Source organism: Mesoplodon mirus, assembly GCF_964341445.2.
Source record: "Mesoplodon mirus genome assembly, chromosome: 9".
NCBI lineage: Eukaryota > Metazoa > Chordata > Mammalia > Artiodactyla > Ziphiidae > Mesoplodon > Mesoplodon mirus.
Genome location: NC_138985.1, coordinates 53,624,564 through 53,649,317, shown reverse-complemented (window position 1 = coordinate 53,649,317; position 24,754 = coordinate 53,624,564). Strand labels below are relative to the sequence as shown.

The 24,754-nt window shown below is 44.8% G+C and overlaps 1 protein-coding gene across 8 annotated transcripts in view; it reads right to left on the bottom strand.

Moving 5' to 3' along the window:
* Positions 1 to 15,688: 15,688 nt before the first annotated feature.
* ICA1 (islet cell autoantigen 1) overlaps positions 15,689 to 24,754 on the bottom strand; it is a 146,862-nt gene continuing 137,796 nt past the window's right edge. For 6 of the 8 annotated variants that reach the window (XM_082632530.1, XM_082632528.1, XM_082632527.1 and 3 more), the window contains 2 exons: positions 18,167 to 18,256; positions 15,689 to 15,962 (listed from right to left, as the gene is read on the bottom strand). In XM_082632530.1, the coding sequence (XP_082488656.1) occupies positions 15,841 to 15,962; positions 18,167 to 18,256 (212 nt within the window). In that variant the 3' untranslated portion in view covers positions 15,689 to 15,840. The remainder of the gene's footprint in view (positions 15,963 to 18,166; positions 18,257 to 24,754) is intronic. The other 2 variants (XM_082632533.1, XM_082632534.1) reach the window with 1 other exon arrangement.

The following is a 24,754-nucleotide window of genomic DNA, read 5'->3' as shown; positions in this document are numbered from 1 at the left end:
CAAGGTGAAATTCAAGGGGAGTGATCAACATGAAAATAAATGTTTAGCCTCACTAATGATCAAAGCAATGCAAATTGAAACAATTTGTTTCCTTTAAACTAGCAAAGATTAATAAGAAGGATAATATTCAGTGCTTAAGGGGGCGGCGGGGATATGGTCACCCTCCTGTATGCCATTAGAAGAATAAATTGGTATAGCTTTCTGAATAAGAACATGGTAGCACTTAAACAAACCAGTGTGACCCCGCAGTTTTGTAAAAACACATATATATGTGAGTTGAAAAAAGACATGAAGAAGGTACAAAAATTAATAGCAGTTGTGTCTAGGTGGTAGATAATTTGTATTTAACATTTGCAGTTCTGTCTTTCTATGTTTTCTTTAGTAGCAACTATTAGCCTTATGACTTGAGAGAAAATACATGTTAATTTGTAAATATTAAGGGAGGGAAAAAAGTATGGAGGAAAGGAAGGAAATGCTAGCAAAAGATTTAGTTTTAACGGAAATGAGCTGCAGATCTCTTAAAATCAAGGTGGATTGAGAGAAGGTTTGGTACAGTGAATTTTACCCCAGCAGGAGAATCCGAAAATGACATACAGTTTCAGATGTTTTCCTCTTAGAAAAAAATGACCTCAACAGCCTCATACTCGGGTAAAGAAGATTAAATGATTTAAGCCTGGGTATAAATTGGGAGTTTGGGATTAACATATACACACTACTGTATACAAAATAGATAATCAACAAGAACCTACTGTATAGCACAGGGAACTACACTCAATATACTGTAATAACCTAAATGGGAAAAGAAACTGAGAAAGATTATATATATATATATATATATATATATATATATATATATATATCACTGAATCACTTGGCTGTACACCTGAAACTAACGCAACATTGTAAATCAACTATACTCCAATATAAAATAAAAATTTTTAATGATTTAAGCCTGGATTGGAGTCGGAGGTGCATTTGGGAAAGGCTGCAGCTTTAGTTCTGAAGACAGAGCATTCCCTGGAGTGTGGAGCATACTAAGAGCCCTCCACTCAGCTGAGATGGATTTGTGAAGTGGGCACCCAGGGGCCCAGCAGTCTGTCCTGTTGTTTACATTTCTTGAACTGCCTCATCTAGAAAACTGAAAAGGACCCCCTGCCCCAAACAAACTATAAAAACCTGAAAATGGCCAAGAGATTGTTCTTGAATGTGATTCCTGTTTCTTAGTACACTCTTTATTGAGGGTTGTTTAGTCTAGTTTTACAGATTGCCTAAAGTGGATACATGTGAGATGGACTCTGACCAGGATTTGGATTAGAGGAGATTGGGAATCAAAGCACTAGACAAGCTGCAGTTAAGTCCTTGGCTTGAGAATCACCACTGTAGGAGGACTCGGCCCCACCTATTTGTCTTTGAATCTGTAGCTGGCATAAGCCAATTGGGTGGAAAGCAACTTGGGACGTTTCCTTATTTCTCCTTTTTGGCAAGTTTCTGCCCCTTATTCACCAAACTGAGTCTCTGAACTTTGCCATCTGTGATTTTGGTCAGCTGGCAGGCCACACCTTCTAGAAAACCATGTCTCTCCCACATCCTGGGACCCAGAGGCAGTGTGGCATAAGGGCATATGGTCCAGGTTTGGCATCACACAAGAGTGAGTGATGACCCTGTGACCCTAAGAGTCTTGGTTTGTAAAACAGGGATAATAATTCTTAATCTGCTTGGGCTGCCATAACAGAAGACCACAGGATAGGTGGATTAAACAACAGAAATTTACTTCTCACAGTTGTGGAGACTGGAAGTCCTGGATCAAGGTCCAGCAAGGTTCAGTTTCTAGTAAAGACTCTTTCTGGCTTGCAGATGGCTAGTTTGTCCTCACATGGCCTTTGCTCTGCACCAGTGTCTCTTCCTATCAGGTCAGGGCCCTGCCCTTCCTTATGATCTCATTTACCTTAATTACCTCCCAAGGCTGAATTTCCAATATAGTCACATTGTGGGGTTTAGGCCTTCAAAATATGAATCTTTGGGGAGACACAATTCAGGGCAAGCAAATACCGACTTCCATTAGGAAAATGCAGATTAGAACCATGAGATACCTCTTTATACCTACTAGGATGGCCATAACCAAAAAGACAAATAATTACAAGTCTTGGTGAGGATGTAGAGAAACTGGAACTCTGATACACTACTGGTGGGAATGTAAAATAACACAGCCACTTTGGAAAACAGCCTAACAGTTCCTCAAAAGATTAAGCATAGAGTTGCCCTATGACCCAGAAATTCCACTGCTAGGTATGTACCCAAGACAATAAAAATATGTCTGCACAAAAACTTGCACACAAATGTTCACAGTGGCATTATTCATAATAGCCAAAAAGTAGAAACCATTCAAATATCCATCAATTGATGACTGGAAAAATAAATTGTGTCATATCCATACAACTACTAATTCAGCAATAAAAAGGAATGAAGTACTGGTATATGATACAAAATGGATGAACTTTAAAAATATGCAAAGTGAAAGTGTAACCAAGCAGAAGCCTATGGGACCTTCCTGGGACAGACTTTAAATGATCTGCATTTGCTCTTAAAATATTTTGTCACTTTGGTTAAGTGAAAACTATTGTTTCACAGTGAATTATGATCTTATTTGACCAAATGTTTTGAAAACCTTTTGATATTTTTGACAAACTTTCCAAATATCAAGTTCTAATTAAAGTTCTTTTGACCTCCAGCTAACTTTGGGATACTTCAGAGGGCCCCTAAGGCACCTGAGAGAGAAATATTAAACCAACTAGGATTATTTGGTATGTTAAATAACATGGGAAGCATTATCACACGAGGGATAAACCTTCTTAGGTTATACTATATGGATGTCATTAATATAAATGTTCTAGAAATTATAGGAAGTTCCTAAAATTTGAATATGCCTTGATATAATGTTATCAGTCATAATTCTAGTTATTACCTTAAAATGTATGTCACAGCAACTTGGCTAAGTCCGTTTGTCAACTGCATTGCAATCAGATCTTTAACCATGCCTTCTTATGTCTTTTGTCATTCATAAACAGTTACTGTTTCACTCTGATGCTTTTGAAAAAAGGCTTCGTCATCATGAAGATTCAAAGAAAGGACTTTTTGAAAAGTACAGGTTTCTGATAACTTTCAGATAATACTGCTGAACTAAGTAAAAAATTAAAGAATTGTAATGGAAACCCTGATGGTTTCATAAAACTGTTAACAAAAAGGATTAGTTACATAGGACTGAATGAAATGATAAATATGGTTATAATTTTATGGTTTTTGTCCAAAATATTATTGGCTTTTAATCTGTTTTCCAGATATAAGGAAACCTTTCCCCTTAAGCTAATTATAATTTATAACAACTTGGTAAATTACACTTTTGTAAGTAAAACTGAAACACTTACCTTTTCCCTCTACCTGATCCTTCCAGAAATTGGAAATTCTTGGGTTTCCAGCAGCCTTATCAGGTGAATAAGAGAGGTCACCTCCTGACAGGTGCAGGAATCTCAAGATATTTGGGGGACTTCAAGAAGAGAGAAATTCACCCAAATCTATAGATATTGCAGGTACAATCTGATGACAAGCCCATGGTGTGGCTTTCCTGGTCTTGAGAGGCCTCTTAAAAGTTCAATCTGAGGTTCCTTATGAAAAGTTCCAGCAAAACCAATTTAAAAGAGCCTATGTGATCAATTAACCAGACTTACTCTGCAAACAAATTAGTTTTAATTTGGCTATATTTGGTAAAAATGAGGGCAATTTTAGAAAGAAAAAGATTATGTTTCAATGATATTAAATTCTAGTTTTGTTAATTCAGGTCAATATTTACTGCTTAAGACTCACTTCCCAAGTAGCTTCTTGTTGCTATGGTACATTATTGTAAAGCCTGAGTTATTAGGAGGATATTCTAAGCTTGTTTCTGAAGTCAATCACAGTACTGTATTTTTGGATGAAGATCAGATGCCCCATGACCTGCAACCAGGAGATTATGCATACTGGAAAAGGCATTATTTAAAGAACCCTTATCAAGTATTCTTAAATACCTCATGCACAATGAAACTGAAGGGAGTTAACTCTTTAATTCATATTTCCCACTTAGGAAAGACCTCTGCCTTGTACTGGTCTATAGAAAGGTCTATTGGTCCCAAATAATATCCACACCAGGACAAAAAGAGGATGACAGCAATGGTAGGCAGCTAACCCAAGAATCCAGACCAGGTCTATAAGCCCTATCATACTTAATTCAACTCTTTACCAAAACTTTGTCTCCCTATCAACACTGAAAGTTATTGTTTTACTTCTAACCATATTTTGCCCCCAGTGTTTAAGATGGAGAGAAAATTCTCTAATGAAGTTGTCACAGAGTATAACTACTCATAACACGTATCACTCCTTGCTTTAGGTCTACTGCTTGAAGCACATGTACAATGTTTTGCATGACAATTCAGTGTAATTGATTAAAATGTATAGCCTACAAAGTGTTTCCCCATCAGCATACCTCTGTGCTTATTTATTTTGTCTGATTATTTTCTCCCAATGTGGATAAGTAGGCAAATTATATACACACACACACACACACACACACACACACACACACAAAGTAGGCCTAACACCAAGGGACATCATGGACCCAGGACAGGCAGCAACCATCCTGGCAACAAGGGACAATTATTTTGATTATTAATTATTAATTAATAATTAACTATTAATGCTTTCTATCAAAAGTGGGAAATGTGGACGAAATTTTCATATATTGAGGTCTGGGAAAGTAATTCTGGCTTATACATGACTTAAATTGAACTTTAGGCTAACCAAAACAGCCCATTTGTGGCCTACAAAATATACATTGTACATGTGCTTTAACCACTGAAGAAAAGATTACTTTTTTAAAAAATGGAATAACTGTGGTTCAGGCATCCAAAATAGAACTGGATGGCCATTATGGACGTGGTTTCAGACTATTTTACTATATTACTGAGAACTTGAGTTTTCTAAACAGTATCAGACTCAAGGACACCACCAGATGTTCTCAAAATATCGGCTAGCAGCTGCCAACTGCAACCTTACAGTCTCAAGGTCTCCTCTCATAACTGTGAAACCTTTCTCTTACTTCAGGAATAGTAGTGGCAAACAAGGCAGCTCATGCTATAGCCTCCCAGCTAGGCCCTAGATTCTTTAGCCAGAATAGTATTAGATAATAAAATTGCTTTATATTATATTTTGGCAAAAAAGGAGACATATGTGTATTGACCAATAGCTCCTGTAATGTATAATTTGTATCTCTGGACTGGACAGCTGCATGTAAATCAATGAAGTTAGAACACTCCGTCATACCATACACAAAAATAAACTCAAAACGGCTTAAAGACTTAAATATAAGATGTGACACCATAAAACTCCTAGAAGAGAACATAGGCAAAACATTCTCTGACATAAATCGTAGCAATATTTTCTTAGGTCAGTCTCCCAAGGCAATACAAATAAAGGCAAAAATAAACAAATGGGACTTAATCAAACTTATAAGCTTTTGCACAGCAAAGGAAACCATAAACAAAATAAAAAGACAACCTAGGGAATGGAAGAAAATATTTGCAAATGATGCGACCAACGAGGGCTTAATTTCCAAAATATACACTCATACAACTCAATAACAAAAAAACAACCCAATCAAAAAATGGCAGAAGAGTTAGACATTTCTCTAAAGAAGACATACAGATGGCCAAGAGGCACATCAAAAGATGCTCAACATCACTAATTATTAGAGAAATGTAAATCAAAACTACAATGAGGTATCACCTCACACGAGTCAGTATGGCTGTCACCAAAAAGTCTACAAATAATAAATGCTGGAGAGGGTGTGGAGAAAAGGGAACCCTCCTACACTGTTGGTGGGAATGTAAATTAGTGCAGCCACTATGGAGAACAGTATGGAGGTTACTTAAAAAACTAAAAATAGGGCCTCCCTGGTGGCGCAGTGGTTGAGAGTCCGCCTGCCGATGCGGGGGATACGGGTTCGTGCCCCGGTCTGGGAGGATCCCATATGCCGCGGAGCGGCTGGGCCCGTGAGCCATGGCCGCTGGGCCTGCGCGTCCGGAGCCTGTGCTCCGCAACGGGAGAAGCCGCAACAGTGAGAGGCCCGCATACCGCAAAAAGAAAAAAAAAAAAAAAAAAAACTAAAAATAGAGCTACTATATGATACAGCAATCCCACTCCTGGGCATATATCCAGAAAAGACAAAAAGTCTAATTCAAAACAATGCATGCACCCCAATGTTCACAGTAGCACTATTTACAATAGTCAAGACATGGAAGCAACCTAAGTGTCCATCAACAGATGAATGGATGAAGAAGATGTGGTATATATGTACAATGGAATACTACTCAGCCATAAAAAAGAATGAAATAATGCTATGTGAAGCAACATGGATGGATCTAGAAATTATCATAGTAAGTGAAGTAAGTCAGACAGAGAAAGACAAATATCATACGATATCACTTATACGTGGAATCTAAAATATGATACAAATGAGCTTACAAAACAGAAAAGACTCAAAGGCATAGAAAACAAACTATGGTTACCAAAGGGGAAAGAGGGAGAGAAGAGATAAATTAGGAGTTTGGGATTAGCAGATACAAACTGCTATATATAAAATAGATAAACAACAAGGTCCTACTGTATAGTACAGGGAGCTATATTCAATATCTTATAATAAACTATAATGGAAAAGAATATGAAAAAGAATATATATGTGTGTATACATATATACATATATATGCGTATGTATATATATTATATATGTATAACTGAATCACTTTGCTATATACCAGAAACTAACACTATAAATTACTATAGTTTAACACAACTGTAAATTAACTATACTTCAATTAAAAAGAAAACCTGGAAAAGTTGAAACACAAATATGGAATAATTCAAAAGGCTACTTGTTTACTGGATGTATGTAAAGAGGACCCACTCCAAAACTTATTTTCCTGTTTGCCATCTAAAACAGGAGGACTATTTTGGGGAATACTACAAGGTGCATTTTAATGATTATCCTCATTGTAATGTGTCTACTAATTTTCCAACCTTTGTACAGGTATTATGACAAAACAATCAAAGAAAGAGGTAATGTTTTCATAATACGAAATGCTGATGCTAAGCTTGGAACTGGGGAGTATATCCAACTCTGTGTCCATTCCCCAGATTGAGGCAGGACTACGCCCCATTTCAGCAGGAAGTATCCAGAGCCCCATTCCCTCAAAGATTTGGGGAAAGTTGAAACAGAGTAGAGGCTAAAACCAAGTCCTCCTAAAAATGAGTTTCTCTGCCAAGTTAATGATTAACTTCTCTAACCAAAACTTTATTCCCTTTCTTGTCCTGCACCAGTTCCCCCTCAAGTTTGAGGAATATCAAAGAAAAGAAGGGACTGTAATCAAGTAGAACGCTATGGGGCCTTCCCTGGACAGACCCCTCCATATCCTCCGTCTACCTCTTGTTTATAGAAAAACTTTAGCCTCGTAGGCTTTCCCCGAGTTCCAAAGAACAACTTTAATTAGAGATGCAAGGAAATGCAGAAACAAAGGAAAACAGTCAAGCAAGACAAAATATTAATAGTTTAGCCATTAAACAAAGTCAAGGACCTTTAGCACCTCCTCAAGGGCTACAGATAATATTCTGAGACAGATCCTTGAGCTGTTTTGCAGCTACTGAAACCCCCACCAGGTGGAAGAAGTTAACTGAAGGCTGACCACAAGCAGGTAGACCCCAGACTGATTAGAACCAGGAGGTTGAGGATGTTGACTCCTGATTACCTCACCACCAACCAGTCAGAAGAATGTGCACGAGCTGATCACGTACCCCACAACCTTCTCCCTCACCCTGCTTTATAAACCGTTCCCTGAAAGCCATCAGGGAGTTCGGGCCTTTTCCTTTGGACGTTAGCTTCTGGTACTACTTGCTTGGTGCCCTGCAATAAACGCTGCACTTTCTTTCACCGCAACCCAGTGTCAATAGATTGGCTTTGCTGCACGTGGGCGAGTCAACCCAAGTTGGGCTGAGTAACAAAAGAAGCCAGTTACAAAAGACTACAGTATCCCATTCTGTCTGTTATAGGTAAATTCATAGAGATAGAAAGCAGATTAGTAGTTGCCAGGGTCTGGGGTAGGGTGGAACAGGGAGTCACTGATAACAGGTTACAGAGTTTCCTTTGGGGGTAATAAAACATGCTCTGGAATTAGATAATGGTGATGGTTGCATAACCTTGTGAGTATACTAAAAAGCACTGAATCATACACTTTAAAAGGGTGAATTCTATGGTATGTGAATTGTAACTCAATTAAAAAATTTTTTTTTAAATTCACACACACACACACCAAAAAAAATCGTACCACATAGGATAGTTAAGACGATGAGTGGGCTTGTGTGCACATGGCACAGTGCCCAGCATAGTTCCTCATGGATAACAGCTGTTTTTATTTTCCACAATCTATGTAGGGTCAGAAAGAGTGAAGGTAGTACAGCCATAACCATGGTTACATTAGCCTAACATCTCTGCCTCTGATGTCCTCAGGGGCATTCACTGCAGGGCCCTACCTCCTTCTCTGCCGTCCACCGCCTGGCGTTTGCTCCGTTCCTCGCTCTCAGCTGGGCAGTCTGTCTGGCTCCCACCACCCAGGCTACTCAGGCAAGAGGCCCAGGGGTGCGCCTCCGACCCTGTCCTCTCGCAGACCCCCTAGTCCTCCCTGCTCAGGCCTCTACAAGCAGCCCGGCCCTGCTCACCCTGCCCACCCCCGGAAACCAGGCCAGGAGACCAGGACACTTCCGGCTTCACCCTGGACCCACCCCTCTCTCCTCTCCAGGTGCTTCATCTTTAACCATAGACCTGGTTTCTAGGGCAGAAAAACCTGCTTGGCCCTGGGCTGCTCTCACCACAGGCTCCCCCATTGAAGCCCAAGATAAAGAGGCAAGGGCTCCCCCAGGGCTGGTTCTGAGGGCAGCTAACAGATGGGTGGCAGACTGCAGGTAGCAAGAGCTCAGGCTAGTATGTTGTCAGGATTTGTTCTCTCCTGCCAGCTTCTTCCTTCAAGCTGGAGCCAAAGTCACAGCTCGCCCAGGATGGCAGCTCCTACTAGCAGGATAAAAATACCCCTCCGTTTGACTACTGAGCCCACCCCACGTGTGGCCAATTCAGCCATTAAGGGCAAGGAGAGAGGAAACAGGACAGAATGGCTGTGACTTCCCTGCAGGGAAAGGCAGTCCAAGGAGCCTCCTGCTTGCTGACACACGGACGATGCGGGATTTCAGGGCTCATAGGAACCTCCAATCACATCGGTTGCCCTCAGCATCAGCATGAAACCTCTGATGATTGGCATGAATGTTTCTGACTTTTATTGTTCATCGACCCCTTTGAGGATTTATGGGAGCTCTAGACCATTTCCTCAGGAAAAAAAATCCACAGAGGTGCCTTTTCACAAAAAAATTACATATGATCTCAGAGGATGTACAGAACTCTTGATGCTAAGAGGTCCATAAATCCCTGGGCGAGAATAGACTCTATAGTAAGGCAGAAAGAATTTAGAACCCAGCCATCAGAAATAGCAATGAGGTGCTGGAAAAGGAGGGAAGCAAGGATGCTGATCCGTCCAGCGCTGCGTCCTAAGAACGCCTTCTGTCTGTGCTGGGGACAGGGGCACAGTGGGGCATGCTCTAAGTGTGAGACAGACACTTGGGCGCCCACAGTTCAGGGCCAGAAACAGCAAGGAGACACCTCAGATCAAAATCAATAAAAGAGCTCCCTGGGAAGTAGCTGGAGAAGGAAGCCCCAGAGAGCTGATATATAATCCAGCCTCTACTGATGAGGCATTTCTAAAATCGATTGCCTCATCCCTCACTGGCAGAGGCGGCCTCTGTCGGGTTTTAGAGGTTTCCTGGGCACTTCCAATCAGCTCTCTGCTGGGCCACATCATGAAATCACCACCCTAATGCCAAAGCCAGCAGTTATCCAACGCTGAGATTGTTGTCCCCACCGGGGGGGTGGGGGAGGTAGGTGGGGCAGGGTTCTTAGCAGTGGAAGGAGGACATCTCAGTGCCCTTGAACATACTGGAAGTGCCACCAGAGTGTCAGGCCATTGGGCCAGCGGGGAAAGGAAGAGATTTGATAGAGAGCCTTGAGGGGCCCCAGAATTCCATTGAGAATAATCATGTTTTTCTCCAGGAGGACACAATGACTGTGGCTCCTCTTGAGAACTCTAGAGCCAGCATTTGGGCCTGTTGAGAGCAATAGAGTCCTCAGGTCAGTCTCGTACCGATTAATTATCAGAAGGCAGGACATAGGTGTATATTTTGTATTAAGGCCAAAGATCCTATTTTCAAAGAGGTTCGTCATTTGATCAAAGAAGTCTAACTGAGAGCACTGGAGCAGCCTGGGCTGTCTCCAAGGTCTGGCCACCACCTGCCCTCTCCCCGACTCCACCCCCTGTCTGGTCTATACCTCTCTGCTTCTGCTGGCTTGGTGTTTCTGGTTACAAGCCTCCCATTGCTTTAGAGTAACTGTGCATTGTTTCTGTTAATTTTGGTATCTACAGATTTGTCCAGCTTCAGAACCCAAACTCTAATGACTGCCCTATATTACTGTGCTAGATTCTATCTCCAAAAGGTGTATTTAATGACTGGTCTAAAACCTCAGCTCTCAGTTTCTAGCAAACCCCTTGAAGTAAAAGAAGGCTTGGCCCAGGAGTCAGGCAATGTGGGCTCTAGTCTTGGTTTTCCACTAACTTATAGGTTTTTTATGTCCCCTGGGTCCCTCAGTCTCGTCACCTGGATATGAGCGGATTGGATACAAAGAGCTCTGTGATCCCTTTTGACTTTCCTGAAGTCAGCTGTAGGTCAGCTGCAAGGTAGGGATCCTCCATGGGCCACTGAGAGCACCAAGCCTTCCAGCCTCAGTGCTGGGAATGACCTCAAAAGGGACCCCAGTGGGGTTGCTGGAAAACATTCCAGTTCTTTAACACAGCTCACTCCATATCCCTCTGGAAAGACTACACAGTGTCTCGTCAAAATCCTTCCAGTGGAAACTAGCATGGATCACTATTGCATTCTCCTTCCCAAGGTCCATTCCCTCTTCCTCTAGTAATGGCACCCTAGCTTTCCCTTAAGGAACTATCTTCTCTCTATTGCCAGTCCTTGAGGGTTGAGCTGCAGGGATAGGCTCATGAAAAGCTGGGCAAATAGCCTATTTTTCACCCCAGTGGTTACTGATGATTGGACCAAGGACAAAAGACAGACTCAAATCAAGACTTTGGCTGGAGATGCTGGTGGCCTTTTGGCCTCCTTATGAGAAGAGTCTGTTGGAATGAAGCAACACAGAGGGAATCAGAGCTGGGAGCTGAAGAGGGGATAATTGTTGAGAACATCATCTGAGCCCCTAGATCCAGCTATGCATGAAAGCCTACACCTGGACTTTATAGTTACCTGTGTGAATAAATCCACCCCCACTTTTTGTTGTTGTTGTTTAAGTGAGTTTGAGTTGAATTAGGTGTCAGTAATGTGTTCTTTGAACTTTCTGCTTTTCTCATTCATGCATGCCCCTCTGCCAATGTTGCCAAATCCTAGCCTTTTAAATTTTTTTATTTTTTTGCGGTACGCGGGCCTCTCACTGTTGTGGCCTCTCCCATTGTGGAGCACAGGCTCCGGACGTGCAGGCTCAGCGGCCATGGCTCACGGGCCCAGCCGCTCCGCAGCATGTGGGATCCTCCCGGATCGGGGCATGAACCCACGTCCCCTGCATTGGCAGGCGGACTCTCAACCACTGTGCCACCAGGGAAGCCCCCTAGCCATTTTTGGTTAAAAGAAGAAGAAGGGGAGGAAGAGGAGAAAGAAGAAGAAGAAAAGGAGAAAGAAGGAGAAGGATAAGAAGTTGTTAAATCTAAAAGCTGCATGAAAGGCAAGGTCTAATGTAGTGCTGGTAATTATATAGCATTGTTGCCACCACTCCCTGCCCTGCACCCATCACAAACATCACTCATTTATAAGAATTCTTCTCAATGCAGAATTTTGGCAGCCATTGCCAATCACTTGGAGTTGCCTCCAACCTGAAATCTATTTTCCAACAAAGCTAAAGAGACCTTCATTATTACACTGGGCCTGGGACTGGGAGATGGTTTAAACCAAAGCAGAGGATTAACTACCATGGCCTGTCTGGAGGACACTAGTTGATCACAAAGACAGAAGCAACTTTGATATACTGGCAAAATCCAACAGTGCTAATAGTTAGCCCTGAGCCACTGCCAGGGTCAGCCCTTGGGGAGGGGTCTCAGAGAGAAAAGCATAAGAGTTTGGTTAATTGGCCCCTGGAGCTGAAGCATGGGCAGGAGAGGTCTGGTGGGTGCCATCTTAACCCAGAGAGCTAGGCAGCCTCACGTGGCAGCCTTGGCGGGGGGCCTCCGCCCTGGCCCACACCCAGTGTCAACACTGGCCACAACATGATGGTGAGCCCCACCTACACGCCAACTGGCAACTCAGGGCTCCCAAGGCTGCCAGTTCTGAGCAGGTAACATTTTCTTGGGCATAAACCTCTGATAACAACAAGTGCTGGTTCTTTCTAAGTTGGCACATTTCTAATTCTGAAGCTGACGGATGCTTTTCTCACTCTCCCACAACTCAAAATCAACGTGACATTTCTAAAATTACATTTTGAAGGCAATGAATCTACAAAGTGCAAATAGAAACATTCTGGCTCCCTCCATAAATGTGAATATTCTTTCTATATTAGCTGGGACAGGGGGAGTGGGGATGAGAGACTTGCACCTCCAAAGGATGCAAGTGTTCAAGGAGCAGGTGCTCTCTGAATGTCCCTGAGAGTTCAGAGCAGCCTCACGACATGGGATGAAAATTAAGCAGAAGCAAGACTGGGCACGAAGAGGTGAGGCACCTTCGACTTCTAGACGAAGGCAGCCCGGCCGCGAGGTGGGTCACAGAGGAAGCCCCCTGGCTGGGCCGGCACACAGGACACTTAAAAGAAAATCAGGCAGGGCTTCCCTGGTGGCGCAGTGGTTTAGAGTCCAATGCAGGGGACACGGGTTCGTGCCCCGGTCCGAGAAGATCCCACATGCCGTGGAGCGGATGGGCCCGTGAGCCATGGCCGCTGAGCCTGCGCGTCCGGAGCCTGTGCTCCACAACGGGAGAGGCCACAACAGTGAAAGGCCCACGTACTGCAAAAAAAAAAAAAAAAAAAATCAGGCAACAGCTGCTTCTCCTTAAACTGGAGAGGTGTTCGAAGGGGCTTTGTGTGAGCTACGATCGAAATACTCCTATCAAGAGGGATCAAGAGCCTGGCGAAGAGGACTGCAGATGGGACAGGGAACTGAATCTTTGTTTTTGTTGTTGCTGTTGTTTTTGTTTTTGCCAAACGCGGGCCTCTCACTGCTGTGGCCTCTTCCGTTGCGGAGCACAGGCTCCGAACGCGCAGGCTCAGCGGCCATGGCTCACGGGCCCAGCCGCTCCGCGGCATGTGGGATCTTCCCGGACCGGGGCACGAACCCGTGTCCCCTGCATCGGCAGGCGGACTCTCAACCACTGCGCCACCAGGGAAGCCCGAACCTTTTTTTTTTTAAACAAAAATGTAAAAATCCAGGGAGAAAATGCCTTTTTAAAAAAAATTGTAGCAAAGGCTGTCTAATGACCACAATCCTCTTCTCCCCTGCACCCACAGATCAACCATGAAATGCAACCTGTTAGTATTTAAAGTGATCCACTCAACAGAAAAGAACCCCGCACCCCTTGCCCTCCGCCAACCAAGCTCCCCGGGCCTCCAGCCTGGACAGAGGGAATCAGGCCCTCCTGCTTCAACGCCTTACAGTGGCTGCTGTGGGTTTTTACAGCTGCAAACAAATGTGACCCAGGTTGAAACCATGAGGCCTTAATCAACATTCCACACAGGGCAGCTCCATTCAGCAATCATTAATCCAGGGCTTACAAGGTGCCTCCAGGGTGCTCATTAGTGGGGAGACAGAGAAGATTTGGGGAAATAGAGGCCTTGTTTTCTGGGATTGCAACACCCGGTGGTAGAGGCACATGCAGACAGCACAGGCCTTCTGAGGAGATGGGAGGACGTGGAGGGAGCTGAGAAGCAGTTCTCCAACGGAAAACTGCGGGCTCCACTTTGAGAGGTCCCTGTGGGGGAGATGGGGTCTGAGAAAGCTCCTGAGTAGCATCGTGAAGGTAGCTGAGGGCACGGAGCCGGGACATCCAGGGTGGAGTGCGCAGCAAACGTACAGGCCAAGAGATGAGACGGAGGCTTAGGGGCACAGCAAGCCCTCCTGTGGTGCGGGGGCAGGGTAGTGAACTGGGGCCCTGGGGCTGTACACTGATCTCCTCTAAGACCACGAATGCCAGGCTGAGGAATCCGCTAAATGAGATTCTAACGAAAAAGACCCCTGTGGAGGGCCGTGCTGCTCCGGCCCGGAAGTGAGCTGAGCTGAACAAGCCACCTACGCACCGCCGACTCCCCGGCGCCATCTTACCTGTGTCTCCTCCGGCGCAGAGGAAGGAGCGCCTTCCGCAGGCCGGGCGCCAGGCTGGGCCTCCCCTGAGCTGGACAGGCCCAGCGTCTCTGTGCACGTGCAGAAGTGGCCCCAGGAGACCCTTTAGGGGCTGGGGACTGAGGCTGCAGGAGCGCGGCAAACACCTCTCGGCCCAGCTGAGCTCGTAGAACCAAGGCCTGGCTAGTCCGTCATAAGACTCCGCCCCGACTCAGTGAAAGGCGTGGAACACGGGCTTCTGCGGACATGTGTGGCCTATCAGCCCATCACCGGTGACACGGGCGGGAAGGAGAGGCACCAGCCCTGGGGTCTCTGACAAAGTGGATTATCTGAGTCGCTTATGTGCCCTCACGCAGAACTGCCGCCCTCACCCCTGCCCGCGCTGGCAGGAGTCCCCGCCCCTCCCCCACGGCCGGACCTGGGGGATGCATGGGTCACATCCGCAGCTTCATGCAGGTGGGACCCGCCCTTCTCCCCCGTCCCTCTCCAGCATCTACTCCCACAGCACCTCCCCACTGAGTCCACACGACAGACTCATTTATTAACTTGACTTTGCATGTCAAATATCTTTTCCGTTTAATTAAAAAAAACAAAACAGTTAATATCACAAGGGGCTCCAGAAGTACATGCTTTTGAATTCCAGCCATGGAGAGGACTAAAGGAGAGCTGGGATCTGCAGATGTGGCTGCTTTCCGCAGAGGGATTTGTGCAGCCCCGACAAGCTCACTGCCCGTGAGAGAACCCACCGCACAGCAGGCAGGGGCCGTGGGACAGAGTCATTGGTCAGCGGGAGCTTCACCCAGAGCTCTCCGGAAGGTGGCTCGGCAGGAAGAGGGTTTCTCCCTACAGCCCCCCTCTATGGGGGGGACACGGCCAAGGGGGTACAAGAGGAGGCATTTAAGACTCCCTAGCCTCCCGCTGCCTCTGAGGCTGTAGGCCACCTTATTTAAACCTAACAAAACGTAGGTTTATGATTTGAACTTGGACCTCGTAGCAGCCCAGTGACACATCGGCAGCCACGATGCAGTTGTGGGCAGGAAAACGGTGGGCCTGGAAACTGCTCCTAGACCACCCTGTATCGTCAGGTCCACATAGAGAACACACGGGAACCCTTTAGACCAAATAAAAGTAAATAATTATACCAATATAAACAGGGCCTTTGACCCTTTCATTTTATTAAAATGGCATGTAAATATTAAAACAGCATACTGATCACTTCCTACATCTGCAAGCCCCCGGGTGTGCTGATTTGGAGCCGCCTGTGGGCTCCTTCCTGGAGGCTGCAGACTCATGCATTCAGCAATTCATGTTCTTTGTCGGTTTTCCCAACAGCATCAGGATTTGATAATGGGTCGAGATCGGCGAAAAGGCTGAACCAGGCAGTCAGGTCCGAGGAGGGCTTGGCAGGCTCTGGGGAGAGAAGAGCAAACATAAGCACACCTACCTTCCTAACTCCCACCTCTGCCAGGCTGCAGGCAGGTGGGTCCAGGTGCACCTTGAAGAGGGAGGACGCTCAATCTGACAAACCCCATTGCTCTTTGTTGCTAAGCCTTGTTAGGGTATTCCATGCCCCCCTGTTGGCCGGTTGGCTGAGTAACATTTTTAAACCACGGTCTTTATACAGTTCAATGCACAGTGATCCTTTGTGTTAACCCACACCTGCACCTCCACCCAGCGATGGTCACAGCCCGCAGAGCTGCCTGAAACCCCAGGCCCCATGCTTCACCACCACCAGGAAATATCAGTCATTTCAGAAATCAGACTGAATGTCTCAAGAAGCAAGGTGCTTCCTGGAGGAATCTTTTCAAATCTGCTGGGTTAAGAGAAACACCGTGGTTACTCTTTTCAGCCTTCAAAGCAACAGGTCCAGAAGGGGGAAGGGGGGGGATGGCACCTAGGCCTGACTGCCCCTCTTCTCTCAAGGTCACTGCCTTCTTTAACCCTCTCCCATCAGAGGAAGGGGGCCTGTGACAGGCCTCCCCTTCCCCACTGGGCTCTAAATTGCCCCCATACCCCTTACACTCCAGCCTCAGTGGAACAGCCTTCAGCTGTCCTTTCACCGAACCACCTGCCCTAACTTCTTGAGTGCCACGATTACAGAGCCTAATTATTTTCCAGATGAGTGCCTGATGCAAGTGATTTACAAATAAGTTGGGGGCTCCTCTCTATATGAATCATTCCACATGAGAATCTAAGTTCATTGGCTTGGATGACCCATGCTTTGTTTTTCTTTCTCCAACGGGTGGCAGTATCAAAAGCATGAAGTAAATGTCTCTCCGACAGGTGCTCCTTCTAGCTGAGAGCAGCTAGGAATGTGCTTGCCACCTGGCTGAAAAGAGTCTCAAAAAATATTGGTAGCACAAGTTGCTACCAAGTTATATGAGAGTGATAGAGAATATTGATGGGATGATACCAACATACACAGGGCTTTTGATCTTTTCACTAAAAAGCACTTAAACATTAAGACAGTATACTGATCACTTTATACTTCTGATTCTCCTCCCTTTGTTTTTCAAAGTCTCTTGGGGATATATTATTTTATAATGAGATAACAATGCATCTATTACAGAGATAAGCTATTGCAAGCAAGACTAGTTAGTAACTGTGCACGTTACTATGTAACATTAATTTCACATTGTGTGCAGTTAGCCCCCAAAACACTTGGTTTATTTTGATATGATAAACTGAGACTTCAGAGATCCCAATACAGCTTGGTGGGAGCGGGGGAGACATCATTTTTTTTTTAAAAAAAGGGAGTAATTTCTCTTTCTTTAGTCATGTAGGAGGTCACACAAGGAAACTGTATGGGGCTTGACTGACTTAGGAGGATTAGTGTGTTCTTGATAGAGAATATCAAGATATCTTAGAGACAGCACCGGTGAAAACACCCTCCATGCTCACCTCCCCTTCCCAGCACCTTCCGATGGTGGGTGTGGCCCTGCTGTGAAGAGCCAGGTAACTATACCTCAGGGGCTCGGGGGTCCTCACATTCCCCAGACCTCCACTGTGGGAGGGAAAACCAGGTGCAACTATTTGCACAACACCTAAAAAACATCAAGGGAATGCTTTCTGATGATAATAAAATTGACACTTCCTTTAACTTCCTGTGGTCAACACAGGGAAAGTGGGTGATGACCAAAGAAAGAGAGAGAGCTGCAAATACAGATGAGATCTTCCTCAGGCAGATGTTTTGTCTCAGAAGAACAGATTTCACAAGCTCGAAAGGCCCTCTTTTGACAACTAAGACACCTGGCTCTTCATGAAAAGCACTAACTAAATGCCTTGTCTGGTGGAAGCAATGGTATATCCCCAACCTCAGTGGCCTTTTCTCCCTTACTGTTGTCACCCAATCTTGGGGAGCACCCGGTCACATGGAGACAGATGTTTGAGTCTTCCTCATTAGATTTGATAGAGGGAGTTATGAATTAGGACATTAAGCCGGGAAAAAAGTTAGAATGTTAGTTCCTCGGATCATGCTGAACTCTCCACCCATGCAGCCCCTCCTTTGAACCCAAGGTGCTCACATGGAAATTAGTAAAGAAATAAAGAAAAGGGTGTTAGGCCAGTGAACATGAAGGCAACTGTCATTTAAGGGCGACAGAACACTGTATTACCTTTCACTGCAGGGCTACTGCCATTTGGACTGCTTGCCTTTGGTGCTGGCCGTGGAGGAGAAGTAGGATTGACATTGCTCTCTGACCAGCCTAATGTTCAAAACCAGAGGTTGTTAGATCTAGGGAAGGCAGTTACACTGCCCCATCAGTTCCTGGGGCACACACATGGCTCTCAACTCCGATAGCCTTCAAAGAGAGAGAGGAGGGTGGTGTGCAAAGACCCTTCTCCCATGTTCCTCATACCTGGAATATGTTTTAGGGGAGAGTGGATATGTATAATCATGCCCACCTTAAAAGTGTGGGAAACTAGGGAAGAGACTGCATTTTGAAAAGCAAATGAGAAATTGCTAAGGTTAAAGCATTTTTGCTTTCAGTTTTATACCCATTTTTCTTACCAAGTGACATCATTTCATGGTCACACCAAAGATTATCAATAGTGTTGCAAGGAAATCAAGTGCTTTGTTCTCCTGTCACAAATGGGGAAAGCTTAAAAAAGTGAACACCATTAAATGTAGCAACAGAACTAGGGAATGGCTAGTCTTCTCTACTTCCAATATGATCCAGTTCATTTATTTTCCATACAGCTAATTTAAATTGGGAAGTTTAGTTAATACAGAGAAATAAATGGCAGTCCAGTCCAAATATATGAGGGGAAAGAACATCCCCTTAACTTGATGTCATACCCTTACAAATGACATTGATCTTGTCTAACCCACTGTTCTGAAAGGCCCCCCTGTGCTCTGCCTGCCTCTAATGATTAAGAGGCATTCAGCAGTCCTGCTTTGGGGGAAGCAAGCCTTGTTTCCCCCCAGTATTTACTGTCTGTGCTGGATGTTTCAGCATGACTCATTTAATTTAGAACTTTACCATATACTTCTTTGCACGTCTGCTTTAATTCTTCATGTGTAAGTCCTGTCTTCTCAATGAGACAGGGAACTGTTTCTTCAATGTGCTCAGTAACACCTAATGTGGTACAGGTAGGTGTGTGTGGGTTAAGTCCATTGTTGATTCTCACTGTGAAATGTAGATCATCAGATGAGGCACCACTGTTGGGTCCAAATGGTTAAAACTGTATCCTTTCACTGGGATGCTCTGGTCGCAGTGTTTTCTACAGAAAAGGTTTTGTCTCTGATAAGGCCCCCATGAGACATCACGTTTAGATGGCAGAGTTCAGCTGGGGCAGTGAAACCAATTTCTGGAGCAAGCAAGCCACTCAGTATATGCCACAAAAATGATAAGAGGTAATGCTGTTTGTTTACCCTACCATTCTAAGATTTGTGATAAGGGACCTAATTATAGAATCATACTATATTGATTAGCTTGTGCTTTTGTTTCATCTCCTAGAGTTCTGAGCCCCTTGAAGGCAGGGACCATGTATTATTCATCTTTACATCCTTTAGTGCACTACCTGGCACACGATGGGTATTGAAATTAAGATAAACTATTGAAGAACTCTTAAATCATGAGAAGTACACTTATGAAGCTTTATTTTAAGAGATGGCAAAGCAATGCTTGGCACAGTAGATGCTATAATACTCACTGGTTGATTATTTCATTTTAGGCAAGTAAACACAAACGTCTCTATGAAGACTAACCAATGACAAGTGAAACAGGTGGCCTGTGACCTATTTATTGGGTCTAAAATAATGAAAACACAGAGGGTTTAAAAAGTATTGTTATCCATTGGAAAGGTACTTGAACATGTTGTTAACATAATTCACAAACAACAAAAAGCACCAGATTTTAAAGGAACTTTTTGGGAAGATGGAAATGTTCTAACACTAGACTGTGGTGATGGCTGCACAATATAAATTTACCAGAAATCCTTGAACTGTTCTCTTACAATGGGTGAATTTCATGGTATGTAAATTATAGTTCAATAAAGCAGTTTTTAAAAGTGATCAGTATTTGGTATAATCCAGGAGTAACATAACCTCCCTGTTTCCTAGAAAATTGGCCCATGGGCATTTTCCTTCTAAACCCAAATCACATAAACAGTGGTAAATGTAGAAAGTTAAAATTGCAGTTTCATCGTGTGCCAAATAAAGCTCAAAGAGGTAGCATCTAACTGGGTCAATTTTACTTTTTTCCCTACAGTCCTCTTCTGGACACCAAATGTCAAGACCCACCTATGCTCTGCAGAGCCTGTGTAACTTTTCGTCAACGCCTGCAGCCTGGCCTCCATCTCTTAGGGCAGTGGTTCTCAAAGTATGGTGCCCGTGCCACTGGCAGGGGCATCACCCACTGAGTCAGAATTGCTGGGGGTGGAGCCCAGGGAAGCACAAACCCTTGGCAGCTGTCAGGCGGTGTAATGTGAAAGGCCCTGCCACAGATGGTCCCCAAGGAGCTGCCACGGTCACCATCTCTGTCAGGATCAGGGTCATCTTGGTTGAAGCCAGAGCCGGGACAAGGAGAGAGGCCCTCCTTGGAAACAGAGAGGTCTGCTTTCAGGACTCCACCTCCCAGGTCCTGGAGCTTTAAGCTCCTTGACCTTGTCAAGCTCTCTGAGTTCAGGGAGGCCCACACTTCCAGAAAGATCCTGAACAGATGCAGAGAAAAGGCAGGTGAGGGGTATGGAAGTCCACCACTCCTGGATCTCTGAATGCTATTTGAAACAGTGGGAACATGACAAAATTCTTCCCATTTCAAAAATATGCACAACATTTGCTTTTAAAATGGCGGCAGAGAATGCTGGAAAAGAGGTGGTTCAACCATTGTGTTTTTCAGAGTATAAAGTGGAACACTTTCCTACAGGAGGCAGAAATAAAGCCACATACCAAAATGGAGCTCCCCTCACTTTATGTGATGGGCATGTTCCCAAATGGCTATAAACAAATAAAATGACTGTATATCAAGTCATATTTTTAAAGTACCAGAAATACAAGTTGTATTTTTAAGCCTATAATTTAAAGGATTATAATGGCAGACTCCTTTATAAAGACAATGTCTTCTAATTGGATTCCTTTGTAACTATGGATTTTTGAATATTGCTCATCTAAACACTCATGAACATGTGGAGTGTGACATGTGGAATCTATGGGTTTGGGGGCTTCTCTGCAGCAGAGGACGTGGTGTAGGATGAGCATAAAGACATCCCCCTTTGGGGACTAAGATGATGCGGAAAGTATACCTCAAAGTTTCCCATCACTATTCCCTTGTCCCATAATGTGAAGCAGAAACAGCAGCCAGTTTGCCAAATCACAATCTCTCCTCAGAACAGCTATTAAGCATAAGTCTAACCATCCAACTATATGCACATGAGGGGAGAAAATGGTACAGTTGTGACACCAGCTATATACATATATTTTAAGCAAATAGTAAACTGAGCTGCAGTTTCACCCTCACTCATAACACTTTGGGAATTATTTAGGCGAGGGGTGCAACTAGGGTAATTATGGATGGAACGCCAAGCCAGACTTCAAATGTCTTGGCTTCTATCACGAAAAAAAATGCTATTTAACAAGAACTTACTCTTGCTAATATTCCTGTAATTGCCATCAACTGTTGTCTAGTTGGTACTAATTAGTTGGCTGAGGCGTTTTTAACAGGAAGGTGTGGCTGGAAAGATGTCTCCCCACCTCAGAGAAATTGTGTCAGGAGATGGGTGGTGAAGAGTAGAGGCAGGAGAAGCTGAGAGCTCTGTGAGCAAGATGACCAGCCTAGCTGTCGGTTCCTGTGATATGTCAACTGTGCTACCCGTTTGCAGGAAACACATATAAAATTTTATTGGAGCAATCCTGGCCCCTTTTACTTACATAAGGGAATATATAAATCAGCCAGAAATAACACCGGCCAGCTAGAGCAGCAAGTAAAGCCAAAATAATACCACCCAGAGCAGCACTTCACCATGAATGTAATATTTCACTAACTGGGAAAGCAAAAGCCCAGGCTGGGTTGATGAGAACAGCCCAGGGCGCTCTGGGGTGGGGTTGGCCATGAAGGGGAAAGTGGGAAGACCACGGTCTTGGTGGCCAAGCACCAGCCTGCTGTCCACACCTTCTCTGAGCCCCAGTTTCCATACCTGCAAAGGGTGGATAAAAATTCCTGCCTCATTAGGTTGTTGTATGGATAAAATGGGATCTTGGTGGTGAAACGAGGGAACACAGAGGCTGTAAAGAGCAGGCCCTCAGTAAATCTAAGTTGAATCTCAATTTCTGTATAAGTCAGCAGACATGAGAACCAACCCCCGAGATTGTCTTAGGACTGTTTTCTTTCCTATTAGTGATTCAATGTCAGTTGATCTCTCCCTTCCTTCTTGCCTGCCATCCATCCATCCATCTACCCATCCATCCAGATGTCTCTGTCGAACAACTTTTCTAGGCACTGAGCTATGATCGGGAAATATGATGGTAAGCAACACACACATGGGCCCTGCCCATGACAACCTAAAGCAGACAAAAAATTAAATCAATTTTATAATGAGGTGAAATAAGAGGAATGATTAAGTACTGGGTGTAAAGGGAATGGAGAGCAGAAACACCTAACACTGACTGCTGGGGGAGTCCCTGGATGAAATGACACTGAACAGGAGAACCTGAAGGATGAGAAGTTAGCCAAGCAGAACAAGCATCATGAGCATGCAGGTGGGTGGAGTGCTCTGAGAGGAGGGTAGGGTCAGACTCCCTGGAGTCCAGCTTACAGACATAATAAATACATGGTTCTCCAGCTGAACAAGGTCATTGAGTCATGCTAAGTAAAGGCGTGGGGGGTATGGGCAGTGACGAGAACGGGGCAGGCCTTAAAGGACTCTGTAAGCCAAGCTGAGGAGTTTAGACCTTATGTGAATGGTGGATAAAACCACAACGCTTGGCAAGTCAAGAGACCTTTCTGGGGTCCCTTGATTTCCTCATCTATAAAGTGAGGGTAGAGTAGATGGTCACCAAGGTTCCTTCTGTGGACTAACGGAGGCACTTAAATTCTACAGATACCCAAGACCTGGGGATGTGCCCAGCAGGCTTAGAAAGTGCTGCTTCTTTGATGGAACAAACAACGCCAATGGCTCACGCTCTGTGTTCAGGTTATCTTTAAATGCAGCCCGCAGCCTTTTCTTTCACATTATTCCATTTGAGTTCTGGAAATATGTTAGCTTGGAGCAAGGCTAAGCCAGAAACAGCAAGGGGAGAGCTCTGGTTGAGGAAAGGTAAATCTAAGAGAATGATCACACTGAGCTTTCCATTACATTGGCTTTAAATGGAAACCCACCCAGATGGCAATAGCACCTCGGAATTAGGTAAAAACAAAAGAATATCCAGAAGGAACAAAGGGCTGTATGTTTGTGAGAATCTGGAACAAGACTCCTAACTTTGGTTTGCAGAATCCTAAAAGATGTCCTGGTGCACTTATTTTGAGGAGTTGGTTATCTTTTCAGTATCAGCGTCTGTTTCTAAATTAAATTTTGGATGTTGGTGGGGAATTAAGAAGAATGTTTAATGAGGCCCATCAGCCTTGCCGGGTCTCTACCTCAGGCAGCCCCTCTGGCTGGCCCTCTTCCTACTCACTTTAAGAGGCCTCAGGAAGGTACAATTTTCTCATCACTGTATGACACAGAAAACCCCAGCCCCATCATGCTGGCAACTTCAGAAACCCTTAGAAAGTCTAGCTAAAATTGACTCCTTAAAAATTTTAAGCACAACTTGATCCTAAATGGAAGTTCCTTGTTTTGCTCTCCTAGAGGTTGAAGTAGGTGGGGGAAGAAAGATGTCACTGTTCTCTTACTAAATCCCCCTTCCTTTCTACTTCCCCAGAGCAAAGGAGAAGAGTGAGGACAAAGGCCAGAGAGGAGAGGAAGGCGGAGGAGAACAGAGAGATGAGGAGGCGAGAAGACTGAAGAGGTGGAGGAGGGAGGGGGAGGGAGGGGTAGGGGGTGGTTTGGAGTGCGGAAAGGCGCTGAGGTATCTGCGGCTGTGGCCTGGAGCCACCCACCTCTGTCCTCTGAACACTGCCCCTGAGGATACAGCTCTGCCTGGACCTTACAAAGAGCTACAAAGGCGGTGGGGAGACTGAGCTAGACAGCACTACAGTGAATGAGGGGGCGATGGCTAGCACAGGCGAAGATTTTTGTAGACAATCTCGATTTCATATATTCTATTCTGGAATGTCACCCAACTTTTGTGGTTGACACAACCCTGCCTTCCCACACCCACATGCCTCCTCCACGACTGCATGGTTTCCCCCCCACCCCCATCCCTGTGCACACCCAGGATGCCCAGAGCCAGGATAACAGTCTTTACAAGTCCTGCTCCTCCAGAAGCACCCAAGGCAAGGCCTGAGGGAGCCCGTCCGGGAATCGCGTTTGTCCTCAGAGACATGGTACTTGGAGGCAACAGAACAGAATGGGGAAAGGCATGGATTCCGGAGTCTGGCGGCTCAGGCCCACAGTCCGGCCTGCCTCCTACCAGAGGTATGATCTCGGGCAAATTACTTACTGCCCTGTTCCTCAGTTTCCCAGGCTGTAAGTTGGAGATGATGCCAGTACCTGCCTGGGAAGGGCGTGGTGAGGATGAAGTAAGTTAACACACGTAAAGCACATGGGAGTGCTTGGCCCACAGCGCATGCCATAGGGAGTGCTGGTTCTTATTATTTTACCAC